Source organism: Myotis daubentonii, chromosome 15 (assembly GCF_963259705.1).
Source record: "Myotis daubentonii chromosome 15, mMyoDau2.1, whole genome shotgun sequence".
Taxonomy (NCBI): Eukaryota; Metazoa; Chordata; class Mammalia; order Chiroptera; family Vespertilionidae; genus Myotis; species Myotis daubentonii.
In genome coordinates, this window is record NC_081854.1 from 20,723,597 (window position 1) to 20,750,960 (window position 27,364).

A 27,364-nucleotide genomic window follows, 5' to 3' on the forward strand; every position below is an offset into this window, starting at 1 on the left:
GACCCTGCTGTCTACACTTCTCATCACGTGCAATGATAAGTGTTGTTATAAGGCACTTTTATTTCATGTGCTTTACATATAACAGAAGGCATCTCAGTGATCCACTCACATACCTACCCACAAAGAAACCACACACGCACACAATCACTCACGTTCTGTGGTGGGAGAATAGTGGCCCCAACGCCCAGCCCAAACCCTGAAACCGTGAATCTCTTATGTGACCTGGCAAAAGGCCCTCGCAGAGGTAACTGAGCTTTATAGATGTGAAAAGAGAGAGGTTGTCCTGGATTATCCCCGTGAGCCCCGTCTAAACACCGAGTCCTTAAAAGCAGAGAACTTGCTCCAGCTGGAGGCAGAAGAGAAATGTGGCGGAAGGAGCAGTCAGAGGGATTCCAGGCGTGAGAAGGATGTGACCCGTGGCTGCAGGCTCTGAGATGTAGGCCCATGTTCGAGGACTAGTGAGAGGCTGGCAGGAGCTGCGGATGGACTGACGCTTTCTGCCAGCGGGAACGGGAACCTCAGTGTTACCACTGCAGGGAAGAGAATTCTGCCAACAGCTTGACTGAGCTTGGAGGTGGACCCTTCCTCCCAAGGCCTCCCTAGCAGAATCCCAGCAGCCACCCTTGGACTTCAGCCCTGTGAGACCCCTGGCAGAGAAAGAGCCTGGCCACCCAGAGCTCTCATCTATGGAGCTGTGAGATACTAAACTTGTGTGGTCTGAAGATGCTAAGTTTGGGAAACCTTATGGCGGCGGGAGAAAACTAATCCGCACAATCATACCCACACCCCCACAGCACAGGAAACATCATTTTCTTATCATTTATTTGAACAATTCTTACAAAAAGTAGAAAATAAATATTTTATCGGGTCTGAGTTTGACAATTCACCCACATAAATACATAAATAGTGGTTGGGTGGCAATAAATTAAGAAACGTGAGGGACGCATAAATAAAACCCAAGATGCTGGGACAGGAGGCCGGTGGGCCTGAGGGTCACGCACACAGGTCTCCATCAGCAACACATCTCAGGTCACCGACGAGGAGGCGGAAGAGGTTGGATATGACAGAGGCTTGAAGGCAGCCACGGGATTCCTGTGGAGAGGAAAGGACAGGTCAGTGGCCGTTCATCATCTGGGCCCCAAGTTGTCCTCAGAAACTGGTCCTGCCCCAGTCACTCACCTTCTCCTCAGCCTCCTGGAGGCGATGCAGCCATTGGCGGAGGCGGCCCCGGGGCCTGGGGCCTGCTGTGGACTGAGCTGGGACCTGTGGGCGAAGGAGGGTGGTGAGTGAACAGGGTCTCAGACACACGGGGACATACGGGTGGTCAGAACCCACAGACGAGCCTGGGAGCCCAGAGCACTCACACAGGCCTGAAGCTTGGAGTGGATGTGGCGCAGCGTGTGAAGGGGCTGGTCCAGGAGGTCCCCCAGGGTCGAGTTAGCCACGGTCTCCAGGACCTTCAGTGTCAGGGCCAGCTCAGCCTCCAAGGCCACAGGGCGCTCCCACACCTGAGCAGGGAGAAGGACAGGTGAGAGAGAACAGGTGAGGAGGGCGGAGGGAGGAACAGGTGAGGGCAGGAGACAGGAGAGAGGGAAGGTCAATGTGAGCAGGTGAGGAGAAGAGGTCAGGGGGACTGCTGGGGAGGGCAAAGACACAGAGAACAGTGAGAAGGAGAAGGTGAAGGGGCCACCTAAGGAGCCAGAGGAGCGGGGCCAGGTGAGGGCAGGGCTGGGCCTGAGTCTCCCAACTCACCTGCAGCTGCCTCAGGTCCCAGGTCGTGGGGAGTAGGCGGGAGCCGCAGCTCTGGTTCCTCAGCAGGAGGGACTCTTCCTGGAGAGCAAGGACAGAGGTCAGCCACCGCTGGAGAGCTGGAGGTTGACCCCGCTGTGGGGTTGGAGGATGGCTAGCAACAGGAGCAGGGGGCTAACGTCCTAAACCAGTGGTTCTCAACCTGTGGTCCCAGCCCCTTTGGTGGTGAAACGATCCTTTCACAGGGGTCGCCTAAGACCATCGGAAAACACATATATAATTACATATTGTTTTTGTGATTAATCACTATGCTTTAATTATGTTCAATTTGTAACAATGAAATTGGGAGTCACCACAGCATGAGGAACTGTATTAAAGGGTCACGACATTAGGAAGGTTTAGAACCACTGTCCTAAAGGATGGTAGAGGCATCTCCAGGGCAGAAGAGCAAGAGTCAGCCCCCAAATCAAGAGCAGGAGGTAGACCATGTGCGAAGGGTGGAGGTTAGCCCAGGGAAGGAAGGGTACAGGTCCACCTTGAGCCAAATGGGGCTGTGACCCACAGAGGGAAGGGTGGAGGGTAGCCCACAGCATGGGGGTGGGGAGAGGGAGGAAGACTCACCAAGGCGTCCTTGGCCCTCCTGAAGGCCTTCATCTCTTGTGGGGGCAGAGACTTGAACTGGGCCATGTTGCAGCCCCTTGCACCCAGGAGGGTCGCGAGGGGCGTGGTGACGGGAACTGCTCCTGTGCTGGTCAGCACCGTGGTCATCAGCATCAGCACCAGCGCACAACACAGAGCCAAGTCTGTGTTAGGGAAGGATGGGCAGATGAGGGGACAGAGTGTCAGGGGCTGTGGGTGGGGGCTGTGGCGAGTGAGGGTCATGGACAATGATGTGGAGGCTCACCCAGCTTCATCCTGGTCTCTGGTCTCTGGTCTCTGGTCTCTATTCCAAGTGGGGATCCAAGTGTCCTCTCAGAGTTTGTCACCTGGGTCTCACTCAGCCTTGTGTGGTGTCTCTGGCCTCAGTCTCCTCTTCCAGGTCTCAGCCTGCTGCTCAGTCTGTGTGCCCGAACTTCCAGCTAGGCAGCGATGCAATACCTCACTGAGCTCCATGGTGCAGCTTTTAGCCTGCACAGGCGGGCAATCCCAGCTGATGTAGGAAAAATGGAAACACACCTGCCGCTAGGGGAGGCCCCAGGCTGGGAAAGCCCGTGCAGGGCGGGGCCTTGAGCCAAGTGAAACAGAAAGTGACACACACTCAGGCTCACCTACAGGAGGTGAGGTCCCAAGAGGAATCTCAGGATAAGGGCAGCCTCAGCCCCACAAAGAGGGGTTGCCTTTCTGCAGGACACCCTCGTGCAGGGAGAGGAGGAGGAAAGCACCTTCAGGGGTGTTGCCACTTCTGAGAAGGAGGAAGGAGGCTGTCAAGGGAGGAGAGAAGACAAAGGGAGAAGGCTACTGGAGGATGGGGGGCGGGGGGACTGGGACGGGGAATGTGTATGGGAGAGTGGGCAACACAAAGCAGCCCAGAGTTAAGAGATCAGCTCTTCCCTCCCTTCCCCGACCAGGGGCTGTGAAAGAAGGGGAGGAGAGGAGCTTGACAAACAAACATCTTTAATTGTCCAGACACAGAGGGACCCAGGGATAGGTGTCTCTGCTAGGGAATCCGGGTGTAGCCAAGGGCTTCAAGGGATCCTGTCAGTGTGACAGATGCCTTCATTCATTCATCAAGTATTACCCAGCCCCTACTTTGTTTCAGGCACTGCTCAACGTGCCAGGATCAGAGCATTTAAAAGACATCCCATAAAACAACACTGGTCGGAGCTTTTTAAAAAACAACAACCTTACTGTATTGATCTTTACAGAGGGAGAGGGAGAGGGAGATGGAGAGGGAGAGGGAGAGGAAGAGGGAGAGGGAGAGAGAGAGATCAATGTGAAAGTGAAACACTGATCGGTGGCTTCCTTGCACGTGTCCTGACTGGGAAGAGAACCCAAAACCTGGGCATTCCTCTAACCAGGAATTGAACCAGTGACCTTTCATAGGGGAGGACGATCCAACCCTGAGTCACACCAGCCAGGGCTCCTGAGCCTTTTTACTAGAGCAGAGTAGGGGAGGGGCAAGCATTCACTGTATATTACATCAGGTAACAGAAAATGAAAGCACAAAAGTGAGGTGACAGCAGAATGTAGGAGGGGGCTGCACTGAATGAGGCCAGAAAAGTCACATTTGAGCAAAAACATAAAGTGAGAAGTGAGGGAGTGAACGATGTGAAGATCTGAAAAGAAAAAAAGACACCCCCTACTCCTGATCTGGGAGTACTTGATGCCTCACTCCATCACGGAGGCTTTGCCACAATATAGTACTGAACCCATGATAACATCAGGGGCACAATGTAGTTTGCCTACATCTATATATACTTGAGGCCCAGTGCACAAATTCGTGCATGAGTGGGGTCCAGCCAGCCTTCTCTGATTGGGGTGGTGGGGGCCAAATGAGGTCAGGGCTGGCCAGGGGGAGGAGCCATGGGCAATTGGCCAGCCCTGCCCCTGGTTGAACTCCTTGTGGAACTCTAGGTGGAGAGGAGGGTTTGCATATTAAGCTTTTATTATCTATATATATAAAGAGCCAGAGGCCGTCACATCCAAAAAAACCAAATGGATGATGGAACAGGCTGAGTGGGGCAACAGGCTGGCAGGGGTGATAGTGAGGTATGACCAAACGACTGAGCAGCAGGCTACGTTGGGTGATCAGGCAGGCAAGGGGATGGTGAGGGATGACCAAATGACTGAACAAGCAAGCTGCGTGGGGCAACCATGCCAACAGAGGGGACAATGAGGGGTGACCAGGCTGGCAGAGGGGGGCAGTGAGGGGCGTTCAGGCTGGCAGGCAGGTGAGCAGTTAGGAGCCAGTGGTCCGGATTGTGAGAGGGATGTCCGACTGCTGGTTTAGACCAGATCCATCATCGGGCCTAAACCGGCAGTTGTACATCCCTTGAGGGGTCCCAGTTTAGAGAGGGTGCAGGCTGAGCTGATGGGACCCCACCTTACATGAATTTCGTGCACCAGGCCTCTAGTACAGGATAAAAGCCTAAGCAGCCCTTACAACCGAATGACCAGAATGATCGGAACGACCAGTCAACCAGTCACTATGACAAGCACTAACCACCAGGGGGCAGCTCCTGTGTTGACTGTCTGCCCACAGGTGGTTAGTACACTCCCACAGTCACCCTCCCACAGCTGACCAACCTTCCCTGTTCCCTCCCCCTGTTCCTACCTCTCGCCAGCAGGCCCCTATTGGGGCTGGGTGAGATGGCCCTATTCAGCCCTGATCACTGGCCAGGCCTAGGAATCTCACCGTGCACAAATTCATGCACCAGGCCTCAATTTTTAAATATAAATAACATTGATAGAGTGAGCGAGAAGCTTAGTGTTGTGACATATTTTAAAAATAGTCTCTGGCCCAGCCTGTGTAGCTCAGTGGTTGATGTCCACCTATTAACCAAGAGGTCAGGGTTGGATCCCTAGTCAGGGCACATACCCTGATTGTGTGCTCAGTCCCCAGTAGGGGGTGTGCAGGAGGCAGCTGGTCAATGATTCTCTCTCACCACTGACGCTTCTATCTCTCTCCCTCTCCCTTCCACTCTCTCAAATCAATTAAAAATATTTTATTTTTGTTTTTTATACTAGTATATTTGTATTGATTTCAGAGAGGGAGCTAGAGCTAGAAACATCAATGAGAGAGAAACATTGATTGGCTGCCTCCTGCACTCCCCCAACTGGTATTCCAGCCCCCAATCTGGACATGTGCCCATTACCAGAATTGAACCCAGGACCCCCCAGTCTGCAGGCCAATGCTCAATCCAGAGCATGGACCATGGAACTAAAGGGTCTGGGATTCAAACCTGGCTCTATCCTCACCTGCTGTGTGACCTTGACAAGGAGCCCTGCAGTTGGCAGCAAAGCTCTCCAGCCCACAGGCTTGGACAAATAAAGAAGTGCAATCACTTGTGTATTGAGGTGTGTGTGGTTATTTAATAGAGACCATCCTATGGCCTCCACTGGAAGCTGAATAAATGCTACTTCAATGAACACAACTCGTCCACAAAGGAAGGATGATAATGCCATGATATAGATGAGGAAACTGAGGCCACAGAGAAGTAATTTTCCCAGTCACACCATGATTAAGTGGCAGGGTCAGAGTTGCACTCAAGTCACCTGATTGCCCTGGCTAAGCATTTTTAACTGAAAAGTGCTGCTCAGTGTGATCACAGGGGAACAACCAGTGTAAATGCAAGAGTCCTATCTAATAATAGACAAACATGGTAATTAACCGTACCTCCGACATGCTTCCCATAGGCTAATAAGGGCGATATGCAAATTAACTGCCAACCAAGATGGCGGCTGGCAGCCAGGCAGCTGAAGCAAACAGGAGGCTTGCTTGCTCCAGTGACGGAGGAAGCCAAGGTTCCTTGCCTGCCACTGCCGGCCTCTGAGCTTGCACTCTAAGAAACAATGTTGCAAGTATAGAAGCTAAACAAACCCCAGAAACCTGCTTTGAGCCAGCCGGGCTTCAGCCAGCAGGACCGCAACATTGTTTCAATTATAGAACAAACCCAGATACCTGCTTTCAGCAGCTGAGGTCTCAGAGCTGCAGCAGAGCCTCAGAGCTAAAGCCAGCTCTCAGCTCCAGTGACAGCCACAGAAGGTAAATAAATCCCAGAATAAAAAAAGAAAAAGAAAAAAAGGAGAGGTTGGGAGCTTCAGTCGCCCACCAGCCTGAAAACGGCCCTCAGCCCCTCAGCCAGACTGGCCAGGCACCCCAGTGGGGATTCCCCACCCTGAAGGGAGTGTGACCAGCTGCAAACAGCCATCATGCCCTCCTCCAGGCTGGCCAGGCACCCAAGCGGGACCCCCACCCTGAAGCAACAAGATGGCAGCTAATTTGCATACTGAAGGCAGGCAGCAGCGGGCAAGGCTGTCCACTGTCCCGGGACCCGGATCTGTGACCCTGCCAGGAGGGGGCAGTGCTTGAGGCTGTCCACAGTCCGGGACCCGGATCCATGACCTGCTGGGTGGGGGGCAGTGCTTGAGGCTGTCCACGGGACCAAGACACGAATCTGTGACCCTGCCGGGCGAGGGGCAGTGCTTGAGGCTGTCCACTGGATCAAGACACGGAACTGTGACCCTGCCAGGCTGGGGGGAGTGCTTGAGGCTGTCCATGGTCCCGGGACCCGGATCTGTGACCCTTCCTGGCGGGGCGGCAGCTCGCACAGCGGATTGGCCAGGATAGGGCAGGGCAGGACGCCTGGCTTCCGCCCAGCCCCAGTCACTCTGGGCAGGTGAACAGCGCAGAGAGCCTCTGGACAGGGGAGAAGGGCCGGCGGAGGGTGGCCTGTACTTCCCACATGGCGGTGGTGACAGCTGTGAGCACGCCAAGCAGAGCCTGCAGGCTGAGCTGAAGTAGCGCCTGCAGGCCATCAGTGCCCAGGAATGGCTGCGCAAGATCTGCCTCCTGGCCCAGAAGGTGCAGGATCGCAGGGACAGCCACCGTGGCGGGCCAGACTGACGTCCTCCTGGCCGCACCACGGGGGTTTGCGAATCTGCAAAGCCAGAGGTCTCTGGTGTGCACATCCCCGCCTGGCGTGTGAACATCCCCCAGCACACTGTCACCCTCCTGCATCTGCAACAGTTGCAAACCAAGGCGTGCACAAGTTCCCCCCGCCTCTCCACCGCACTTCCATCAACCCAGCATGCCTAACACCCCCTCTGATGCGCTCACGTCCTTTGGAGAGTGTCTGGGTGTTCTGGGTGTTGAGGGTGGGCGCCTGTGAGATGACAGTGAGAGGGTGGAGTGGTGATGCTCTGTTCCCACGGAGGCCAGTGCAGCTACGAGATCACCTCTAGAGGGTTAATGCAGGTGCTGAGGCGGGAGCAGGTGCAGACAGACACACCTGGTGGGCGCGGGCGGCCCTCGCTGAGATGCCTTCCATCAGCATTCAAGATCAAGAACCCAGAGGCAGAGAGGAATTCCGTCCTCTCAGTGAGACAGTGGGATAGTCGGGGCGACTGTAGAAGAGGAATGTGCACTTTGGGTGCCAGCACCCATGAGCGAAGGATGCCCTGACTGAGCCTCGCTTGCTTGGGGCCTAGCGCACTCCTGCCGGGCAGCAGGTGACAGGACGTGCTTTTCCGAATTAATGAGAGAAAATGTTGATATTCCTGCTGCCCACGAAGGTGGAAAGTGAAGTGGGGAGACATGTGGGGAGTGAGCGAGGTTCCCTATCTGCTGTTGGTTTCTTTCACCGCTGACTAGAGATATATAGGGTGTCCCCCCAAAATGTATACACACTTTGAATACCTACTAATTCCAATGGTTTTAAGCATAAGAAAGAAACAACAATGGAGCTGTTATCTGTTAAAAGTGTGGGCACAAACAGGAAGTTGGACATTCCCTGAGGGGGTCTCAGATTGCAGAAGGTGAAGGCCAGACGGAGGGGCCCCTTTCCTCCCACCCCTACCCCAGTGCACGAATTTCGTGCACCAGGCTACTAGTATTTAATAACGAAAGACAGAGTAGCCCATTACTCAGGGATTTCACAAATACAAAAGACACACGGATGACAGAATCCAAAATTCTGCAGTAACCTAAGGACTTCGTGCGCTGTCACTGCCTCATCCCTGAGGGACCAGGCCTCTCCAGTGGAGAGCTGCAGGAGTCACAGATTCATAGAATCTCATAGGAGACACTGAAGGCTCAAACCAGGGCGTGGGAACTGTCCTGGAGACTCGGTTCTGGGCTGCTGGTACCCAGAGAAGTAGAGCCTCGCCCATGGTACGTGGGGTCAGCGTCCCCCGTGGACTCAGGACTCAAGTCTCTTCCTGCCACACAAGGCCCCTGGCGGGTCTTCAGGGCAATGCCTTCCACAGACATGTCCCTGCTTCCAGGGGACGCGATGTCCTCTCCGGAAATGTCCCCGCACTTCACGGTGCGCTCAGCGCAGCCATCCAGGTGAGGCCAGCGGCGGCGGCAGAGTCTCCTGAGCGCGGGCGCCCATTGGCTGGAGACCTGCCTGGACCAGAGGGCAGCACAGAGCCCCGACCTAAGCCGCCCGCCTGCAGAGCCGCGGGTCCCGCCTCACAGTCGGGTCAGAGGCAAGGCCCTGAGAGCGCGGCCAGCTTCAGGTCCCACGTGAGCAGGCGCAGGAGGTTGAAGATGATGGTGGCTTCATGGCACCGAAGCGAGTCCTGGAACCCGGGAAGGAAGCGAAGCGGGGCTGAGGCAGCGATTTCCTCATCGAGGGACCCTCGGCTCCTGGCCGCTCCACCACACGCGACCCCCCACCCCCACCCCACCCCACCCCCGCACCCTGCCCCACCCCTGCCGGCTACCCGCTCCGCGCCCGCCCCACTCACAGGTCTTCGCCTTTGGGGACGCCTCCTGGGTGCCCGCGGGGACTTCCTTGAGGAACCTGGCCGCACCAGCTCCAGCTGGAGGGGGCACAGGAGGTAAACCAAGGAGGTGAAGGGACCCAGTCTCCCACCGACCGACTCAGCCCACTAGCCTCCCAGCCCAGCCCTGCGGACACCAGCCCTGCGGACACCAGCGGGACATGAATTGTGTCTGGACAGGTTGGGGCTCCGTGAGACAGATGGGACCCGGGTGACCTTCATACAAAAAGATACAACTTGGAGAATTAAAGGAAGTCCTCAGTAAACCTCCTTGGAGGTCATTCTTTTGAACAATTAGTAGCTATTACTCCTCCTTCCCCCTTTTATGAGCAATTTCTGCCAAAATGGAACCAGGCTGTGGAGTGTGGTTGCCTGCTTTTCATGTCTCATTTGCATTCACCAGATCTTTATTATGTTGTATCAGTTAGGATCCCCAGCAGAAAAACGATGGCCCAGTCCATTTAGGATAATTTGAGGTGGGTTTAATACCAGGAGTATTTACAAAGGGATTGGATAGTGAAGGGGAAAGCCTTGGGGCCTTCTGGGAGGAGGTCTGTCATCCCCAGGCCTGAAGGAAGGGGAGAGGGGAGGGAGCAATATTTTTATTCTCTTAATAGTGTCCTTCAGAGAATTGAAGATTTACATTTGAATGAAGTCCTATTCATAATTTTCTTTCTTTCATGGATTATGCATTTGATGTATCTAAAGTCATCACCAAGCAAGCCCAAGGTGCCCTCATTTTTCCCTCTGCTATATTCTAGTTTTATAGTTTTGCACTTTACATTTAGGCCCATGATACATTTTGAGTTAATTTTCATGAAACGTATAAGGTCTGTATCCAGATTCATGTTCTGTGCAGGTGAATGTCCTGTTGTTTCAATACCATTTGTTGAGAAAACTATCCTTTCCCCTTGAACTGCTTTTGCTTTTCTCAAAGATCAGTCGATTATATTTGTGTGGGTCTACTCCCGGACTCTCCATTCTGTTCCATTGCTTTGTCTCTCCTTTCTCCAATACTGTCTTGATTACTGTAGCTTTACAGTAAGTTTTGACATCAGGTAATATCAGCCCTCCACTTTTGGTCTTATCCTTTAATGTTGTGTTAGTTATTCTGGGTTATTTGAATTTCTGGGTAAACTTTCAGTTTGTCAATATCCACAAAATAACTTGCTAGGCTTTTGATTGGATTGCATTGAATCTATAGATTAAATTGGGAAGAAATGACATCTTGACAATATTGAGTCTTCCTATCCATGTACCTGGATGGAATATCTCTATTTTTAGATCTTTGATTACTTTCACAGAGTTTTGTAGTTGTTCTCATCTAGAGTTTGTTCATATTTTGTTAGATTTGTATCTAGGCATTTCAACTTGAAAGGGCAAATGTAAATGGTGTTTGTTATTTCAAATTCAATTTGTTCATTGCTGTTATACAAGCCAGCAATTGACTTTTGTACATTAACATTGTATCCTGCAACTTTGCTATAATCACTTATTGGTTCATACATCTTCTTAAATGCATAATATTAAATACACAGGACTATGAAAGAGATAATTGATTAATTAGACCTGCTTTTTGATTTAGCTAAACTTTTTCCAACCCAGTGAAGCACCTCAACTTCTCTTTTGGATAATTGTTAGCAACACAGCAGTAAATAATCAACACGAAGCAGGTTATTATTGTAGATCATGCAGAGAAAACAAAGGGTGAAATATTTAACTGCAGCAGTGTTTGACTATATTCTGCACAGTGAGAAAACTTGAAGTCATTTTCAAGGTCCACCATTTCTTACTTCTTTTCAGTCAGGTCAAGTTTCTATACTTTCTAAATCTCCATTTTCTGGCTAATGAAAAGAAAGTAGGATTCTATTGAGCCTCCTATCTACCTACTCCAGGACTTCTGTGAAGATCAAATGAGATGAGGCACGGGAAAATGCTTCATAGGCATTTGGTTAAAGTGTAAAATGTTTGCACCTGGCTATAAAGCAAGTCGTGTTCCTGGGCTGAAGAAACTCCAAGGAGGCTAGTTGTTAGGGAGAGGAAACCAGGCATTGCTACAGTGATGTCATTACCTGGCACACATAGCCACCGTTTCTGGGCTGGGCTGGGCTGTGGGCTGCATTTTGCACCATAGGGTCTCGGCACTGTTGGCTGCGATTTGGTGGGGTGTCTCTCCGGGGTGGTGGTGGGGCCTATGTCCCACTTGCAGGAAGCCAAGTGTTGCTTTGTAGGTGCCAAGTTCATGGTGCCATTTCTCTGTCAATGGCCAGTGTGCATCATGGCAGCTCCTGCGTTAAGTGTCTGCCACTATAAACACTGTTTATGCCACTATAAGTTTATGCCACTATAAACACTGCATTTAGATTATTAGGTGGTCAGTGTGCATCATAGTGACCAGTTGGACAGTCGGACACTTAGCATATTAGCCTTTTATATATATAGATTGTGGTATATTGCTATTATTGGTTACATTCATAAAGGAAAGAAAGATGAAGTTTCAGGTAGAGGTTAGTGAAGATAAAAATCATCTTTTCCTCATGCAAGTCCACTCTTCCCTGAAATCAATTGCAGAGGTGGTTCATGAACCCCAAGTTTAACTAGACCTATAACAGTTATATAGGATGACCATGGGAAAACCTTTAAGGCATTTTACAGAGTGAAAAAGGTAAGTTGCTGAACAATACACTTGGTGTGACACTACAGGCATTTAGAAAGACTCACACATGCGAAAGCAACTCAATGGAGAAGAGTAGCCTTTACAACACATGGTGCTAGAGCAGTTGGAAAGCCATAGTCCAAAAAATGAACCTGAATTCAAACTCCAAACCTAAACTAAAAATGACCTCCAAATGGATCATGAACTTAAATGTAAAATATAAAGCTATAATACTTTTATTAAAATTGTGAGAACATTTTCAGGATCTAGGGCTAGGAAAAGGGTTTTCAGACTTGATGCAAAGGGTTCAATCCATTAAACTGAACTCGAACCAAAACTTTGGCTCTGTGTAAGAGGATGGAAAGATGGGCTAAAGACTGTGAGAAAATATTTGCAAGCCACCTACCTGACAAACGACTGGTGTCTAGAATAAATTAAAAACTCAGCAGTAAAAAATTAAACAATCCAATTAGAAGATGGACAAAAGACATGAAGACATATTTTACCAAAGAGGTTGCACAGATGGGAAATAGCATGTGAAAAGGTGCTCAATAACATTAGCCATTAGAGGAATGCAAATTAAATCCACAATGAGTTATCATTACGCACCTAGCAATATGGCTAAAATAAAAAATAGTGACATCATCCAATGTTGGTGAGGACGCAGAGAAACTGGATCATTCATACACCATTGAGTGAATATCCCTGGATATTCATTTAGGTTGTTGTGTATATAAATTGTTCATTCCTGTTTCATGGTATAGAAGCACCAGAGTTTGTTTAACCATTCCCTTTCTGAAGGACATTTCTAGGTTTTGGACAATTACTAGTAATGCCACTATAAACACTGCATTTAGATTATTAGGTAATCATAAATTTTTATTTCTCTGCAATAAATGTTCAGGACTGTAACTGTCGGGTTGACTAGCAGTTGCCTGTTTAGTTTTATAAGGAATGGCCAAGCTGGTTTTCAAATTGGCTGTACCCTTTTCACATTCCTACCAGTAACGCAGGAGTGATCCAGTTCCTAGAGCGTGTTTGAGTTGTACTCATAAGAAGAAAGTTCTCCAGAGCTTTTGTTGTTGTTAAATTCTTTAAAAAATATTTTTATTGTTGAAAGTATTACATATCCCGCCCCCGCCCCCAGCTCCTTTGCCCCCAAACTTCACTACCCTAATGTCTGTGTCCATGGATTATTCATATATGCATACAAGTTCTTTGGTTGATCTCTTCCCACCTCTGCCCACCCATCCCCACCATCCCTCTGAGATTCCATAGTCTGTTTGTTGAAGCAGTTTTTGTAATTGAATAGGCGTCTCTAACAGCAGGTCACAGGAAATCTTTCTATAAGGACAGTATTTGTCTCTTACCAGTTGGGCTGCTATAACAAAACATCAGAGGCTGGGTGGCTTGTAAACAGCAGAAGCTTATTTCTCAGTTCTGGAGGCCGGGAAGTCTAAGATCAGGGCTCCAACATGGTCAGGGGAGGGCACTCTTACAGGAGGCCAAGTTCTCCTCACATGGTAAAAGGTGCTAAGGAGCTCCATGATTTCCCTTTTAAAAGAGAACTAATCCCTTCTTGAGGGTTCCACCTCCAGAGTTATCACCTCCTAATAATCCCTCCTACCAATACCATTATCTTTGCCTGTTAAGACATCAACCTATCAATGGGGCAAACACGCAGACCACAGCAGTACAAAAGCCATGAATGACCCAGCTCCTTTTCCAAGGTGCCCTCCTGATTGCTGTGCTGGCAAAATGGAGAAACATGTTTGGAGAATAACAGACCTTTCAAGACTTTGCTTACTATTTGATTGTGCTCCCAGACCTCCTCCTTTTATTGGTGATTTCATCCCAATATCAAGTAGTGTTTCTCCCTCCAAATGTCACCTCTTTGGTCCAGGCAACAGATCAAGGACTTATAGCAGCTCTTAAGGCCTACTACCTGAGGAGCTTTCCCCAGCTTTTGCTGCAACTGAGGAAGACACTGATACAACACCTGTGACTGTATCAAGAACTTTGCTTGGCCTTGGGGTGATATCACCAAGGAGTATATGACTGGCATCTGGAAGAAGACACTCAAGAGGTTAGTCCATGACTTCAAAAAATTTGCCAAGGATGACGAGGTTGCAAAAATACACAAGGCTGCAATTAAGATGGCAAACAACCTTAACCTGGGTTGGGGGAGGTTGACATTGAGAGTGATATTGAGGTGGTTCCTAGGAACTGATTAATGAGGGGCTGTTGGAACTGAAACAGGAACTCATGGCTGAAGAAGAGAAAAGGGAACTGCAGGAGAAGAAGATGAAGATGAACCCCCAAAATTCACAGTGAAGTTTTTTAACAAGCTTTTGCAGAGCTCACAAGCTCCTTAGCAGGTTTAAAAACATGGACCTGAACTCTGAAATGTTTTCATAGAGAGGAATGTTCATGATATATTATCTACTTACAAGCAAATCAATGATGAAAAAAAGAAACAAACCAAGCAAGGCATCATGGACATATTTTTGAAATGACTGACACCTCCTCAAGAAGAGCCTCAGGAAGGTCCTTCAGGAGGTTATTCCAGAAGAAGTCATTGCTATCAGCCCCATGTGTATTATTGACCCAGAAGACCTTCCAGTGGGATGAGGTGATATTGATGAGCCTGACTGTAGATGAGGGGTGGAGAACATCACGTTCGAAGGCGGTAGAAGGCCCACGAAATCATTTGGTCTGGCCCTGCCAAGGCATTAGGAATTAGTTCATTAAATATTAGACCAAATATAGCAGGTAACTTTTAAGTTGATGATTTTGAATGGCCCGAGAATGATGTTATAAATAAACAAATGACTGTTGGCAGGAAAAAGGTTCCCTACCCCTAATGTAGACCTAGGGTAATGTGTGCATTTCTGTTTTAGTTTTTAACAAGAACATTTAAAAAGTAAAGAAAACAAATAAACAGAAAAAACTTACAGAATAAGGATATAAAAAAGAACATATTTTTGTACAGCTATACAATGTGTGTTTTAAGCTAAGTGTTGTTAAAAAGACTAGAAAAGTTAAAGTTCTCTTTAAAAGTTTATAAACTAAAAGTTACAGTAAACTAAGGTTAATTTATTATTGAAGAAAAATGAATTTAGTGTAGCCTGAGTGTGCAGTGTTTGTGAAGTCTACAGTAGTGGACAGCAATGTCCTAGGCCAGTGGTCGGCAAACTGCTGCTCGCGAGCCACATGCGGCGCTTTGGCCCCTTGAGTGTGGCTCTTCCACAAAATACCACGTGCGGGCGCACATGTACAGTGCGATTGAAACTTTGTGGCCCATGCGCAGAAGTCGGTATTTTGTGGAAGAGCCATACTCAAGGGGCCAAAGAGCCGCATGTGGCTCATGAGCCGCAGTTTGCCGACCACTGTCCTGGGCCTTACATTCGCTCACCACTCACTCACTGACGCCCCCAGGGCAATCTCTTGAGTGTCTTCTTCCAGATGCCAGTCATATACTCCTTGGTGATATCACCCCAAGTCCAAGCAAAATTCTTGATACAGTCACAGGTGTTGTATCAGTGTCTGCCTCAGTTGCAGCAATAGCTGGGCAAAGCTCCTCAGGTAGTAGGCCTTAAGAGCTGCTATAAGTCCTTGATCTGTTGCCTGGACCAAAGAGGTGACATTTGGAGGGAGAAACACTACTTGATATTGGGCTGAATCACCAATAAAAGGAGGAGGTCTGGGAGCACAATCAAATAGTAAGCAAAGTCTTGAAAGGTCTGTTATTCTCCAAACATACATCTCCATTTTGCCAGCACATCAAGACCTTCAAGGTCCACTCATGGTAAGCCCCCTATACAGGTGAACCAACTTTTATCTTTTTATACCATATTCTTACTGTACCTTTCCTAGGTTTAGAAAACATAAAAAACCATTGTGTTTTAATTGCTACAATATTGGGTACAGTAATATGCTATACCGGTTCGTAGCCAAGGCGCAATAGGCTACCATACAGCCTAGGCTGCACCATCTAAGTGTGTGTAGGGACACTCTACAATGCTCGCACATGATGGAATCACCTAACGATGTGTCCCTATGGTAAGAAATTAACTAGTAAAGTAAGAAATAGCCTATCTAATAAAGAGGGAATACGCTAATTGATCCTCACACTGTTGCAAAAGATGGCGGCACCCACATCCAACAAGAAGGGAATATGCTAATGGACTGTCCCGCCCTCAAAGATGGCAGTGCCCACAGCCCCAAGACGGCAGCGCTCAGTCCCCTCAGCCCCGCTGGGGCAGCAGGTGCCCGGCAAGGCTGGGCCCACCACCTGGCAGGCCCGGTCACTTCACATGCCTGCCTCTGGAGACCCCCAGTCCCCTCAGCCCCTCAGCTGCCCAGGGCCGGCCTGAGGTGCAGGCAAGTCTCAATGGCAGTTTCCAGCTGCCCAGGGCTGTCCAAGATGCAGGCAATCCTCAGGTGGGGCTGCCCAGCTGCCCAGGGCCCCCCGAGGCTCAGGTAACCAGGGCCAGCCGAGGCTTGCACTGCCGGCAGTGGCAGCAGCAGAGGTGTGATGGGGCATCACCTTCCCCTGATTGCCGGGTCGCCTCCCACCCTTGAGGGCTCCCGCACTGTGAGAGAGGGCAGGTCGGGCTGAGGGACCCTCCTCCAGTGCACGAATTTTCATGCAGCAGGCCTCTAGTAATTTAATAACAGACAATGGACATCAAAGAGAGTGTTGGTCAAAAACCTAGACGAGGAAATGCCAGCAAAAACAGAAGGGGGATAATCATGCTGATATAGAAAACAGAAAGAGACAGGCAGAGACGTAATGAAAGGGAGAAGCTGGAAACTCCCAGTACCAACTCCAGGCAGATCCTTCTACCAGCACTTCTGCCAAGGTGCCTTGGAAGATAAGGAAACGGTGTATTTTTGGTTAATTCCTAGAGTGCAAAAGAAAAACCAATACAGGCCGAGAAGACAAACAAATGTCCAGAAAAAAAGAAACAAGAGTTGCATAAGTCTGGTCAGGGCAGAGCCATTGCTGGCACCCTGGGACAGGCAGGCAAAGTCCTCAGGCCTAAGCCAGCATCCCAGTGGGCCAGCGTCCAGCGCTGATGTTCCGAAAACTTAACCTGGACGGGGAAGCCCAGCGGCTCACCATTCCTCAGTCAGGAGCATAAAAGCGGCGATGGAGGTGCAGACACCGCTGTCAAAGGTGGACAACACTCTGGACAGCTGGCAGGGGACAGAGGAAGGCAAGCCCAGCTCCAGCACGGAGGGCACATTGCAGGTGAGCAGTGAGGGGAGAGAGCCTGAGGGTAGGAGTGGTCGTAGCCACCCCCTGACATCGGTCCCCCTGCCAGTCTAACAGGAGGCAGGGGCTGGACCGGGGCCTTCCCTCGGACTGCCCGACGCCCCTGGCTTTGTGCAGGAGCAGAGATGAGGCCCAGTGGTGCAGCCGCGGTGTCCCTGGGGCTGTGGGTCTTGGTGACAGTGAACGTGGTGGCAGACCCCGGTGTGACCGAACCCAAGCGCTGCTCCCTCTCTCACTACCGCTGGTTGGACCCCAGGGCGCTGGAGGCGGTCAAGGCGCTGAGGGACCACTACGTGAGTGATGCCCAGACCCCCAGTCCCAGGGGATGCTGGTCCCGCCAGGGTCGGGATCCTGGTCCCTATCCCGAGGGCCCTGGCATCCTAGCGTCACGCAGGCGCATCTCGGATCTCAGGTCTGAATTCTGACCAGCTGCATCCTAAGCACAGAAAGCACCTTCCTGCCACTCACAAAAGGGCGCCCCCGGGCGGACCCAGCTCACGTCGGGGTGCATTTCATTCCCCTTTCCCGTCCTTGTCCTCGGGGAGCTCTGAGGCTCCGTGCACAGTACGCACGACCACCCTGCACCACACAGTCGGGTCACGGGCATGAATCCTCGACTTCCCCGCACTTCAGGGCTCAGGCGAGGGGCGCAGCCTCAGCCCCACCATTGTCCCGCCCAGGAGGAAGAGATGCTGAGCTGGAGGCCGCGGAACTGCTCCTTCCGCCCACGGAGGGTTCCCCCGCTGCCCTGGGTGAGGCCCGCGGGTCGGCGTGGGGTGGGCGTTGGTGGGCGCAGGGCGGCGGTCGCGGCATCTCTAACTCCGCCAAGTCCCCTCAGTCGTGCGCACGGCTCCGCCTGGTGGCCCGGGGCCTCTCGGAAGCCCAGGCCGTGCTGAGCAGCCTGCCCAGCCCAGAGCTGTTTCCCGGCGTCGCCCCAACCCTGGAGCTGCTGGCGTCCGCGAGGAGGGACGTGGTGGCCTGCGTGAGTGCCCCCCGCGCCCGGCCCCTGCACCCCGCACCCTCCTGCTCTGCGCTCTCCCCCCTCAGCTAGGTCGCCCGGGGCCCATCTGTCTCGCGGAGCCCCAACCCGTCCACACACAATTGGCGTCCCGCTGGTGTCCGCAGGGCTGGGCTGGGAGGCTAGTGGGCTGAGTCGGTGGGAGACTGGGTCCCTTCACCTCCTTGGTTTACCTCCTGTGCCCCCTCCAGCTGGAGCTGGTGCGGCCAGGTTCCTCAAGGAAGTCCCCGCGGGCACCCAGGAGGCGTCCCCAAAGGCGAAGACCTGTGAGTGGGGCGGGCGCGGAGCGGGTAGCCGGCAGGGGTGGGGCAGGGTGCGGGGGTGGGGTGGGGTGGGGGTGGGGGGTCGCGTGTGGTGGAGCGGCCAGGAGCCGAGGGTCCCTCGATGAGGAAATCGCTGCCTCAGCCCCGCTTCGCTTCCTTCCCGGGTTCCAGGACTCGCCTCGGTGCCATGAAGCCACCATCATCTTCAACCTCCTGCGCCTGCTCACGTGGGACCTGAAGCTGGCGGCGCTCTCAGGGCCTTGCCTCTGACCCGACTGTGAGGCGGGCCCCGCGGCTCTGCAGGCGGGCGGCTTAGGTCGGGGCTCTGTGCTGCCCTCTGGTCCAGGCAGGTCTCCAGCCAGTGGGCGCCCGCGCTCAGGAGACTCTGCCGCCGCCGCTGGCCTCACCTGGATGGCTGCGCTGAGCGCACCGTGAAGTGCGGGGACATTTCCGGAGAGGACATCGCGTCCCCTGGAAGCAGGGACATGTCTGTGGAAGGCATTGCCCTGAAGACCCGCCAGGGGCCTTGTGTGGCAGGAAGAGACTTGAGTCCTGAGTCCACGGGGGACGCTGACCCCACGTACCATGGGCGAGGCTCTACTTCTCTGGGTACCAGCAGCCCAGAACCGAGTCTCCAGGACAGTTCCCACGCCCTGGTTTGAGCCTTCAGTGTCTCCTATGAGATTCTATGAATCTGTGACTCCTGCAGCTCTCCACTGGAGAGGCCTGGTCCCTCAGGGATGAGGCAGTGACAGCGCACGAAGTCCTTAGGTTACTGCAGAATTTTGGATTCTGTCATCCGTGTGTCTTTTGTATTTGTGAAATCCCTGAGTAATGGGCTACTCTGTCTTTCATTATTAAATATTCTTGCATTTACACTGGTTGTTCCCCTGTGATCACTCTGAGTGGCAATTTCAGTTAAAAATGCTCAGCCAGGGCAATCAGGTGACTTGAGTTCAACTCTGACCCTGCCTCTTAATCATGGTGTGACTGCGCAAATTACTTCTGTGCCCTCAGTTTCCTCATCTATACCGTGGCATTATCATCCTTCCTTTGCGGACAAGTCGTGTACATTGAAGTAGCATTTATTCAGCTTCCAGTGGAGGCCATAGGATGGTCTCTATTAAATAACCACACACACCTCAATACACAAGTGATTGCACTTCTTTATTTGTCCAAGCCTGTGGGCTGGAGAGCTTTGCTGCCAACTGCAGGGCTCCTTGTCAAGGTCACACAGCAGGTGAGGGTAGAGCCAGGTTTGCATCCCAACCCTTCAGCTCCATGGTTCATGCTCTTTAAAATATATATATAATCCCTAGCCTGCTTGGCTCACTGGATTGAGCATTGGCCTGCAGACTGGGGGGTCCTGGGTTCAATTCTGGTAAAGGGCACATGCCCAGATTGGGGGCTTGATCCCCAGTAGGGGTGGGGGTTCAGGAGGCAGCCAATCAATGTTTCTCTCTCATTGATGTTTCTAGCTCTATTTCTCTCTCTGAAATCAATATAAATATACTTGTATATAAAAATAAAATATTTTTAATTGATTTAAGAGAGAGGAAGGGAGAAAGATAGAAGCATCTGTGGTGAGAAAGAATCATTGACCGGCTGCCTCCTGCACAACCCCTACTGGGGACTGAACACATAATCTGGGTATATGCCCTGACCAGGGATCCAACCCTGACCTCCTGGTTAATAGGTGGACATCAACCACTGACCACACAGGCTGCGTTGGAGACTATTTTTAAAATATGTCACAACACTAAGCTTCTCATTCACTCTATCAATGTTTCTTTTTTTTTAATTAAATCTTTATTGTTCAGATTATTACATTAGTTACTCTTTTTTCCTACCATAACTCCCCTCCACCCAGTTCCCACCCCACCCTCTGCCCTCACTCCCCACCCACTGTCCTCATCCATAGGTGCACGATTATTGTCCAATCTCTTCCCTCACCCCACACCCCTTCCCCTGCCCCCAAGAGTAGTCCATTCCCTTTCTATGTCCCTGATTCTATTACAATCGCCAGTTCATATTGTTCATCAGATTATTTATTCCCTTGATTTTTAGATTCACTTGTTGATAGATGTGTATTTGTTGTTCATAATTTGTATCTTTACCTTTTTCTTCCTCTTCCTCTTCTTAAAGGTTACCTTTCAGCATTTCATATAATACTGGTTTGGTGGTGATGAACTCCTTTAGCTTTTTCTTATCTGTGAAGCTCTTTATCTGGCCTTCACTTCTGAATGATAGTTTTGCTGGATAAAGTAGTCTTGGTTGTAGGTTCTTGGTATTCATCACTTTGAATATTTCTTGCCACTCCCTTCTGGCCTGCAAAGTTTCTGTTGAGAAATCAGCTGACAGTCGTATGGGTATTCCCTTGTAGGTAACTGATTTTCTTTCTCCTGCAGCTTTTAGGATTCTCTCTTTGTCTTTTGCTCTTGGCATTTTAATTATGATGTGTCTCGGTGTGGTCCTCTTTGGATTCCTTTTGTTTGGGGTTCTCTGCGCTTCCTGGACTTGTAAGTCTATTTCTTTCACCAGGTAGGGGAAGTTTTCTGTCATTATTTCTTCAAATAGGTTTTCAATATCTTGCCCTCTCTCTTCTTCTGGCACCCCTATAATTCAGATGTTGGTACGCTTGAAGCTGTCCCAGAGGCTCCTTACACTATCTTCATATTTTCGGATTCTTTTTTCATTTTTCTTTTTCGGTTGGGTGTTTTTTGTTTCTTCGTATTTCAAATCTTTGACTTGATTCTTGCGATCCTCTGGTCTGTTGTTGGGAGTCTGTATAATATTCTTTATTTCAGTCAGTGTATGCTTAATTTCTAGTTGGTCCTTTATCACAACATCGAGGGTCTCATTAGATTTCTTGAGGATCTCACTACATTTATTGGCGGTCTCACCAGTCTTCTTGAAGATCTCACTACATTTATCGGCGGTCTCACCAGTCTTTTCAAGGGCCTTATTAAGTTTATTGGCGGCTTCTAGACAGTTCTTTAAAGACCTTAAAAGTGTGGTTTTGAACTCTATATCCAGCAGTTTGCTTTCCTCCCATTCTGTCGTTTGTGTCCTGTTTCTTTGTCTCGGCATTTTTTATGCTTCGCTGTGTCGATAGAGTGCCTTTCTGTGCTAAGTGTCCCAATTACCTGAGGTAGACACTCTTGGTGCACCCCCTTGTGGGCTTTGTGCACAGTCTTGTTGTAATTAAGCCTTGATTGTTGTAGGTATCACTGTGAGGAATTGACCTCCAGGCCAATTGGCTGTGAGAATCAGCTGTGTCTGCAGTGGGAGAACTTCTGTGCTGGAGACACCCCTCTGGGGGTAGACTTGCTTCGATGGGGCTTTGGTGCTCACTGAGTCTGCCCCCTGAGTTTGTCTATTATGGTTCCATGGAGCTGCAAACTGGATGGTCCCACTCTGACCTCTGGGCTTCCTGGCTCCTGGATCTCTAGGGAGGTGCTAATGTAGCCTTTGCCTGAGGCTATCCAGCAAAAGTCTCCCTGCAGGGCTTGGGCGGGGCAGGTCCCACGGGATCAACAGGGCGGGGTTAGCAATTATGGCTGCTCTCAGTCTTGCCCTCAGAGGCTCTGCTTCTCAGTGTCCCAGTAATTGCTGCAAGCCACATGGAGAGAAAGCTGCCCTAGGGTTCTGAGCGATGCCAGACAGTCCCGCTTCTCACGTATGAGTCTGGGTCCCTAGAGACTCACCCGGAGCTGGAGCTCAGTGCCTGAGACTCCCTCCCGATTGAAAACAACAACCACGCCCTCAGCTGCCAGCCCGCTCCGCATGCACTCCGCACCTTAGTATTTTACTTCAGCACTGCGCCTCCTCTGAGTCTCGGTATGTTTTTCTCTTTCCTCCTTGTTGTAGAACTTCCACTCAGCCAGCCTTCCTGTGGTTCTGGATGATGTCCATTCCGTCTTTTAGTTGTATTTTTGAAGTGGTTGTTCGAGGCAGCAAACTCCGGTGTTTATCTATGCCGCCATCTTGGTTTCTCCCCAATGTTTCTTATGTTTAAAACTAGAGGCCTGGTGCATGAATTCATGCACAGTGGGATCCCTAGGCTTGGCCATCAATCACGGCTGATCAGGGATGTCTTGCCCAGTCCCGGGATAGGGGCCTGCTTGTCAGGGGGAGGGACAGGGGGAGGGGTCACGGGAGGTTGGCCAGCTGCGGGGAGGGACCAGGTGAGGTTGGTCAGCCCTGGGAGGTTGGCTGTGGGAGCTTACTGACCACCAGGGGACAGTTCCTGCATTGAGCATCTGTCCCCTGGTGGTTAGTATGCATCATAGCAACTGGTCGACCGGTCGTTTTGATCATTCTGGTCCTTCGGTCGTAAAGTTTGTTTAGGCTTTTATCCTATACTAGAGGCCTGGTACATGAAATTCATGCACAGTGGTGGGTCCCCTCAGCCCAGCCTGAACCTTCTCCAATCCGGGACCCCTCGGGGGATGTCCAACAGCCAGCAGTTGGATATTCCTCTCACAATCCGGGACTGCTGGCTCCTAACTGCTTGCCTGCCTGCCTGCCTGCCTGATCACCCCTAACTGGCCCCTCTGCCAGCCTGATCACCCTTAACCACCTCTGCCTGTCAGCCTGGTCGCCCTCAAATGTCCCTCCATGCCAACTTAGTTGCCCCCAACTGCCCCTCCTGCCAGCCTGGTCACCCCTAACAGCCTCCCTTCTGCCAGCATGGTTGCCCCTTACTGTCCCCCCCGCTGGCCTGGTCGCCACCACCTTCCCCCCTGCCAGCCTGTTCGCCCCTCACTGCCCCTCTGCTTGCCTGGTTGCCCACACAGCCTGTTGCTCAGTCGTTTGGTCATCCCTCACTAACCCCCCTGCTGGCCTGGTCTCCCCACTCAGCCTGTTTGGTCGTCTGTTCGGTTGCTATGGCCCCTGACTCTCTCTCTCTCTCTCTCTCTCTCTCTCTCTCTCTCTCTCTCTCTCTATATATATATATATATATATATATATATATATATATATAAAGCCTAATATGCAAATCCTCCCCTAGACTGAGAGTTCCACTGGGAGTTCGACCAGGGGGCAGGGCTGGCCAACTGCCTTCGGCCCCTTCCCCTGGCCAGCCCTGACCCCATTTAGCCCCCACCACCCAGATTGGGGCCAGATGGCCAGACCCTGCTCATGCACAAATTCATGCACCAGGCCTCTAGAATATATAGATGTAGGCATACTACACTGTGCCCCAGATGTTATCATGGGTTCAATACTCATTGTGGCGAAGACTTTGTGATGGGGTGAAGAATAAAGTACTCCCAGATCAGGAGTAGGGGGTGTCTCTCTTTCCTTTCAGATCTTCACATAGCTCACTCCCTCACTTCTCACTTTATGTTTTTGCTCAAATGTGACTTTTCTGGCGTCGTTCAGTGCAGCCCCTCCTACATTCTGCTGTCACCTCACTTTTGTGCTTTCATTTTCTGTTACCTGATGTAATATACACTGAGTGCTTAGCCCTCGCCTACTCTCCTCTAGTAAAAAGGTCCATGAGCCCTGGCTGGTGTGACTCAGGGGTTGGAGTGTCCTCCCCTGTGAAAGGTCACTGGTTCAATTCCTGGTCAGAGCATATGCTCAGGTTTTGGCTTCTGTTCCCTGTGGGGATACGTGCAGAAGGCCACCGATCAATGGTTCACTCTCAAATACATGTTTCACTCTCACATTGGTGTCTCTCTCTCTCTCCCTCTCCCTCTGTAAAGATCAATACAATAAAGTTGTTGTTTTTTAAAAAGCTCCGACAAGTGTTGTTTTATGGGATATCTTTTAAATGCTCTGATCCTGGCACGTTGAGCAGTGCCTGAAACAAAGTAGGGGCTGGGTAATACTTGATGAATGAATGAAGGCATTGGTCACACTGACAGGATCCCTTGAAGCCCTTGGCTACACCCGGATTCCCTAGCAGAGACTCCTATCCCTGGGTCCCTCTGTGTCTGGACAATTAAAGATGTTTGTTTGTCAAGCTCCTCTCCTCCCCTTCTTTAACAGCCCCTGGTGGGGCAAGGGAGGGAAGAGCTGATCTCTCAATTCTGGGCTGCTTTATGATGCTGACTTACCCATCGGCCCCCCACCCCACCCCCCCTGCAGCCTTCTCCCTTTGTCTTCTCCCCTCCCCTGACAGCCTCCCTGTTGGAAGTTCCAGGGTCTTGGTGGCAATAGCCCTGAAGGTGCTTTCCTCCTCCTCTCCCTGCACGGGGGTGTCCTGCAGAAAGGTAAGCCCTCTTTGTGGGGTTGAGGCTGCCCTTATCCTGAGATTCCTCTTGGGACCTCACCTTCTGTAGGTGAGCCTGAGTGTGTGTCACTTTCTGTTTCCGCTCCAGCTGCTCACTTGGCTCAAGGCCCCGCCCAGCACGGGCTTCCCCAGCCTGGAGCCTCCCCTAGCGGCAGGTGTGTTTTCATTTTTCCTTCATCAGCTGGGATTGCCCGCCTGTGCAGGCTAAAAGCTGCACCATGGAGCTCAGTGAGGTATTGCATCGCTGCCTAGCTGGAAGTTCGGGAACACAGACCGAGCAGCAGGCTGAGACCCAGAAAAGGAGACTGAGGCCAGAGACACCACACAAGGCTGAGTGAGACCCAGGAGACAGCCTCTGAGAGGACACTTGGATCCCCACTTGGAATAGAGACCAGAGACCAGAGACCAGGATGAAGCTGGGTGAGCCTCCACATCATTGTCCATGACCCTCACTCGCCACAGCCCCCACCCACAGCCCCTGACACTCTGTCCCCTCATCTGCCCATCCTTCCCTAACACAGACTTGGCTCTGTGTTGTGCGCTGGTGCTGATGCTGATGACCACGGTGCTGACCAGCACAGGAGCAGTTCCCGTCACCACACCACTCCCGACACTCCTGGGTGCAAGGGGCTGCAACATGGCCCAGTTCAAGTCTCTGCCCCCACAAGAGATGAAGGCCTTCAGGAGGGCCAAGGACGCCTTGGTGAGTCTTCCTCCCTCTCCCCTGCCTCCCCTCCCCACCCCCATGCTGTGGGCTACCCTCCACCCTTCCCTCTGTGGGTCACAGGCCCATTTGGCTCAAAGTGGGCCTGTTCCCTTCCTTCCCTGGGCTAACCTCCACCCTTCACACATGGTCTACCTCCTGCTCTTGCTTTGGGGGCTGACTCTTGCTCTTCTGCCCTGGAGATGCCTCTACCATCCTTTAGGACGTTAGCCCCCTGCTCCTGTTGCTAGCCATCCTCCAACCCCACTGTGGGGTCAACCTCCAGCTCTCCAGCTGTGCCTGACCTCTGTCCTTGCTCTCCAGGGAGAGTCCCTCCTGCTGAGGAACCGGAGCTGCGGCTCCCGCCCACTCCCCAGGACCTGGGACCTGAGGCAGCTGCAGGTGAGTTGGGAGACTCAGGCCCAGCCCTGCCCTCACCTGGCCCCGCTCCTCTGGCTTCTTAGGTGGCCCCTTCACCTTCTCCTTCTCACTGTTCTCTGTGTCTTTGCCCTCCCCAGCAGTCCCCCTGACCTCTTCTCCTCACCTGCTCACATTGACCTTCCCTCTCTCCTGTCTCCTGCCCTCACCTGCTCCTTCCTCCGCCCTCCTCACCTGTTCTCTCTCACCTGTCCTTCTCCCTGCTCAGGTGTGGGAGCGCCCTGTGGCCTTGGAGGCTGAGCTGGCCCTGACACTGAAGGTCCTGGAGACCGTGGCTAACTCGACCCTGGGGGACCTCCTGGACCAGCCCCTTCACACGCTGCGCCACATCCACTCCAAGCTTCAGGCCTGTGTGAGTGCTCTGGGCTCCCAGGCTCGTCTGTGGGTTCTGACCACCCGTATGTCCCCGTGTGTCTGAGACCCTGTTCACTCACCACCCTCCTTCGCCCACAGGTCCCAGCTCAGTCCACAGCAGGCCCCAGGCCCCGGGGCCGCCTCCGCCAATGGCTGCATCGCCTCCAGGAGGCTGAGGAGAAGGTAAGTGACTGGGGCAGGACCAGTTTCTGGGGACAACTGGGGGCCCAGGTGATGAACGGCCACTGACCTGTCCTTTCCTCTCCACAGGAATCCCGTGGCTGCCTTGAAGCCTCTGTCGCATCCAACCTCTTCCGCCTCCTCGTCGGTGACCTGAGATGTGTCGCTGATGGAGACCTGTGTGCGTGACCCTCAGGCCCACATGCCTCCTGTCCCAGCATCTTGGGTTTTATTTATGCGTCCCTCACGTTTCTTAATTTATTGCCACCCAACCACTATTTATGTATTTATGTGGGTGAATTGTCAAACTCAGACCCGATAAAATATTTATTTTCTACTTTTTGTAAGAATTGTTCAAATAAATGATAAGAAAATGATGTTTCCTGTGCTGTGGGGGTGTGGGTACGATTGTGCGGATTAGTTTTCTCCCGCCGCCATAACAAGATTTCCCAAACTTAGCATCTTCAGACCACACAAGTTTAGTATCTCACAGCTCCATAGATGAGAGCTCTGGGTGGCCAGCCTCTCCCTCTGCCAGGGGTCTCACAGGGCTGAAGTCCAAGGGTGGCTGCTGGGATTCTGCTAGGGAGGCCTTGGGAGGAAGGGTCCACCTCCAAGCTCAGTCAAGCTGTTGGCAGAATTCTCTTCCCTGCAGTGGTAACACTGAGGTTCCCGTTCCCGCTGGCAGAAAGCGTCAGTCCATCCGCAGCTCCTGCCAGCCTCTCACTGATCCTCGCACATGGACCTACATCTCAGAGCGTGCAGCCACGGGTCACATCCTTCTCGCTCTTGGAATCCCTCTGACTGCTCCTTCCGCCACATTTCTGTTCTGCCTCCAGCTGGAGCAAGTTCTCTGCTTTTAAGGACTCGGTGTTTAGACGGGTCTCATGGGGATAATCCAGGACAACCTCTCTCTTTTCACATCTATAAAGCTCAGTTACCTCTGCGAGGGCCTTTTGCCAGGTCACATAAGAGATTCACGGTTTCAGGGTTTGGGCTGGGCGTTGGGGCCACTATTCTCGCACCACA

General features: G+C 51.6%; 3 protein-coding genes across 3 annotated transcripts; 2 read left to right on the forward strand and 1 right to left on the reverse strand.

The window, feature by feature from the left end:
- Positions 1-809: 809 nt before the first annotated feature.
- LOC132216351 (interferon lambda-3-like) lies at positions 810-2,972 on the reverse strand. The gene is made up of 6 exons (XM_059665515.1): positions 2,654-2,972; positions 2,371-2,552; positions 1,753-1,830; positions 1,365-1,508; positions 1,180-1,263; positions 810-1,092 (listed from the first exon to the last, which is right to left on the reverse strand). Exons 1-6 carry the CDS (start codon positions 2,661-2,663, stop codon positions 994-996), a joined length of 597 nt encoding a protein of 198 aa, XP_059521498.1. The 5' UTR covers positions 2,664-2,972; the 3' UTR covers positions 810-993.
- Positions 2,973-17,260: 14,288 nt separating this feature from the next.
- On the forward strand, positions 17,261-19,292 carry LOC132216352 (interferon lambda-4-like). Its single transcript, XM_059665516.1, has 5 exons — positions 17,261-17,428; positions 17,816-17,887; positions 17,974-18,117; positions 18,345-18,419; positions 18,588-19,292. Exons 1-5 carry the CDS (start codon positions 17,261-17,263, stop codon positions 18,684-18,686), a joined length of 558 nt encoding a protein of 185 aa, XP_059521499.1. The 3' UTR covers positions 18,687-19,292.
- Positions 19,293-24,681: 5,389 nt separating this feature from the next.
- LOC132216353 (interferon lambda-3-like) lies at positions 24,682-26,811 on the forward strand. Its single transcript, XM_059665517.1, has 6 exons — positions 24,682-25,080; positions 25,182-25,363; positions 25,688-25,765; positions 26,010-26,153; positions 26,255-26,338; positions 26,426-26,811. Exons 1-6 carry the CDS (start codon positions 25,071-25,073, stop codon positions 26,522-26,524), a joined length of 597 nt encoding a protein of 198 aa, XP_059521500.1. The 5' UTR covers positions 24,682-25,070; the 3' UTR covers positions 26,525-26,811.
- The last annotated feature ends 553 nt before the right edge of the window (positions 26,812-27,364 follow it).

Excerpts from the sequence above, each read along its gene's own strand:
- LOC132216351 (XM_059665515.1), bottom strand. Across the intron at positions 1,509-1,752 it reads GGGACCTGAGGCAGCTGCAG|GTGTGGGAGCGCCCTGTGGC; the intron begins GTGAGTTGGGAG and ends CTCCCTGCTCAG. Across the intron at positions 1,264-1,364 it reads ACTCCAAGCTTCAGGCCTGT|GTCCCAGCTCAGTCCACAGC; the intron begins GTGAGTGCTCTG and ends CTTCGCCCACAG.
- LOC132216352 (XM_059665516.1), top strand. The coding sequence starts at position 17,261 with ATGAGGCCCAGTGGTGCAGCCGCGGTGTCCCTGGGGCTGTGGGTCTTG. Across the intron at positions 17,429-17,815 it reads AGGCGCTGAGGGACCACTAC|GAGGAAGAGATGCTGAGCTG; the intron begins GTGAGTGATGCC and ends TGTCCCGCCCAG. Across the intron at positions 18,420-18,587 it reads GTCCCCAAAGGCGAAGACCT|GACTCGCCTCGGTGCCATGA; the intron begins GTGAGTGGGGCG and ends CCCGGGTTCCAG.
- LOC132216353 (XM_059665517.1), top strand. Across the intron at positions 25,364-25,687 it reads GGAGGGCCAAGGACGCCTTG|GGAGAGTCCCTCCTGCTGAG; the intron begins GTGAGTCTTCCT and ends CTTGCTCTCCAG. Across the intron at positions 25,766-26,009 it reads GGGACCTGAGGCAGCTGCAG|GTGTGGGAGCGCCCTGTGGC; the intron begins GTGAGTTGGGAG and ends CTCCCTGCTCAG.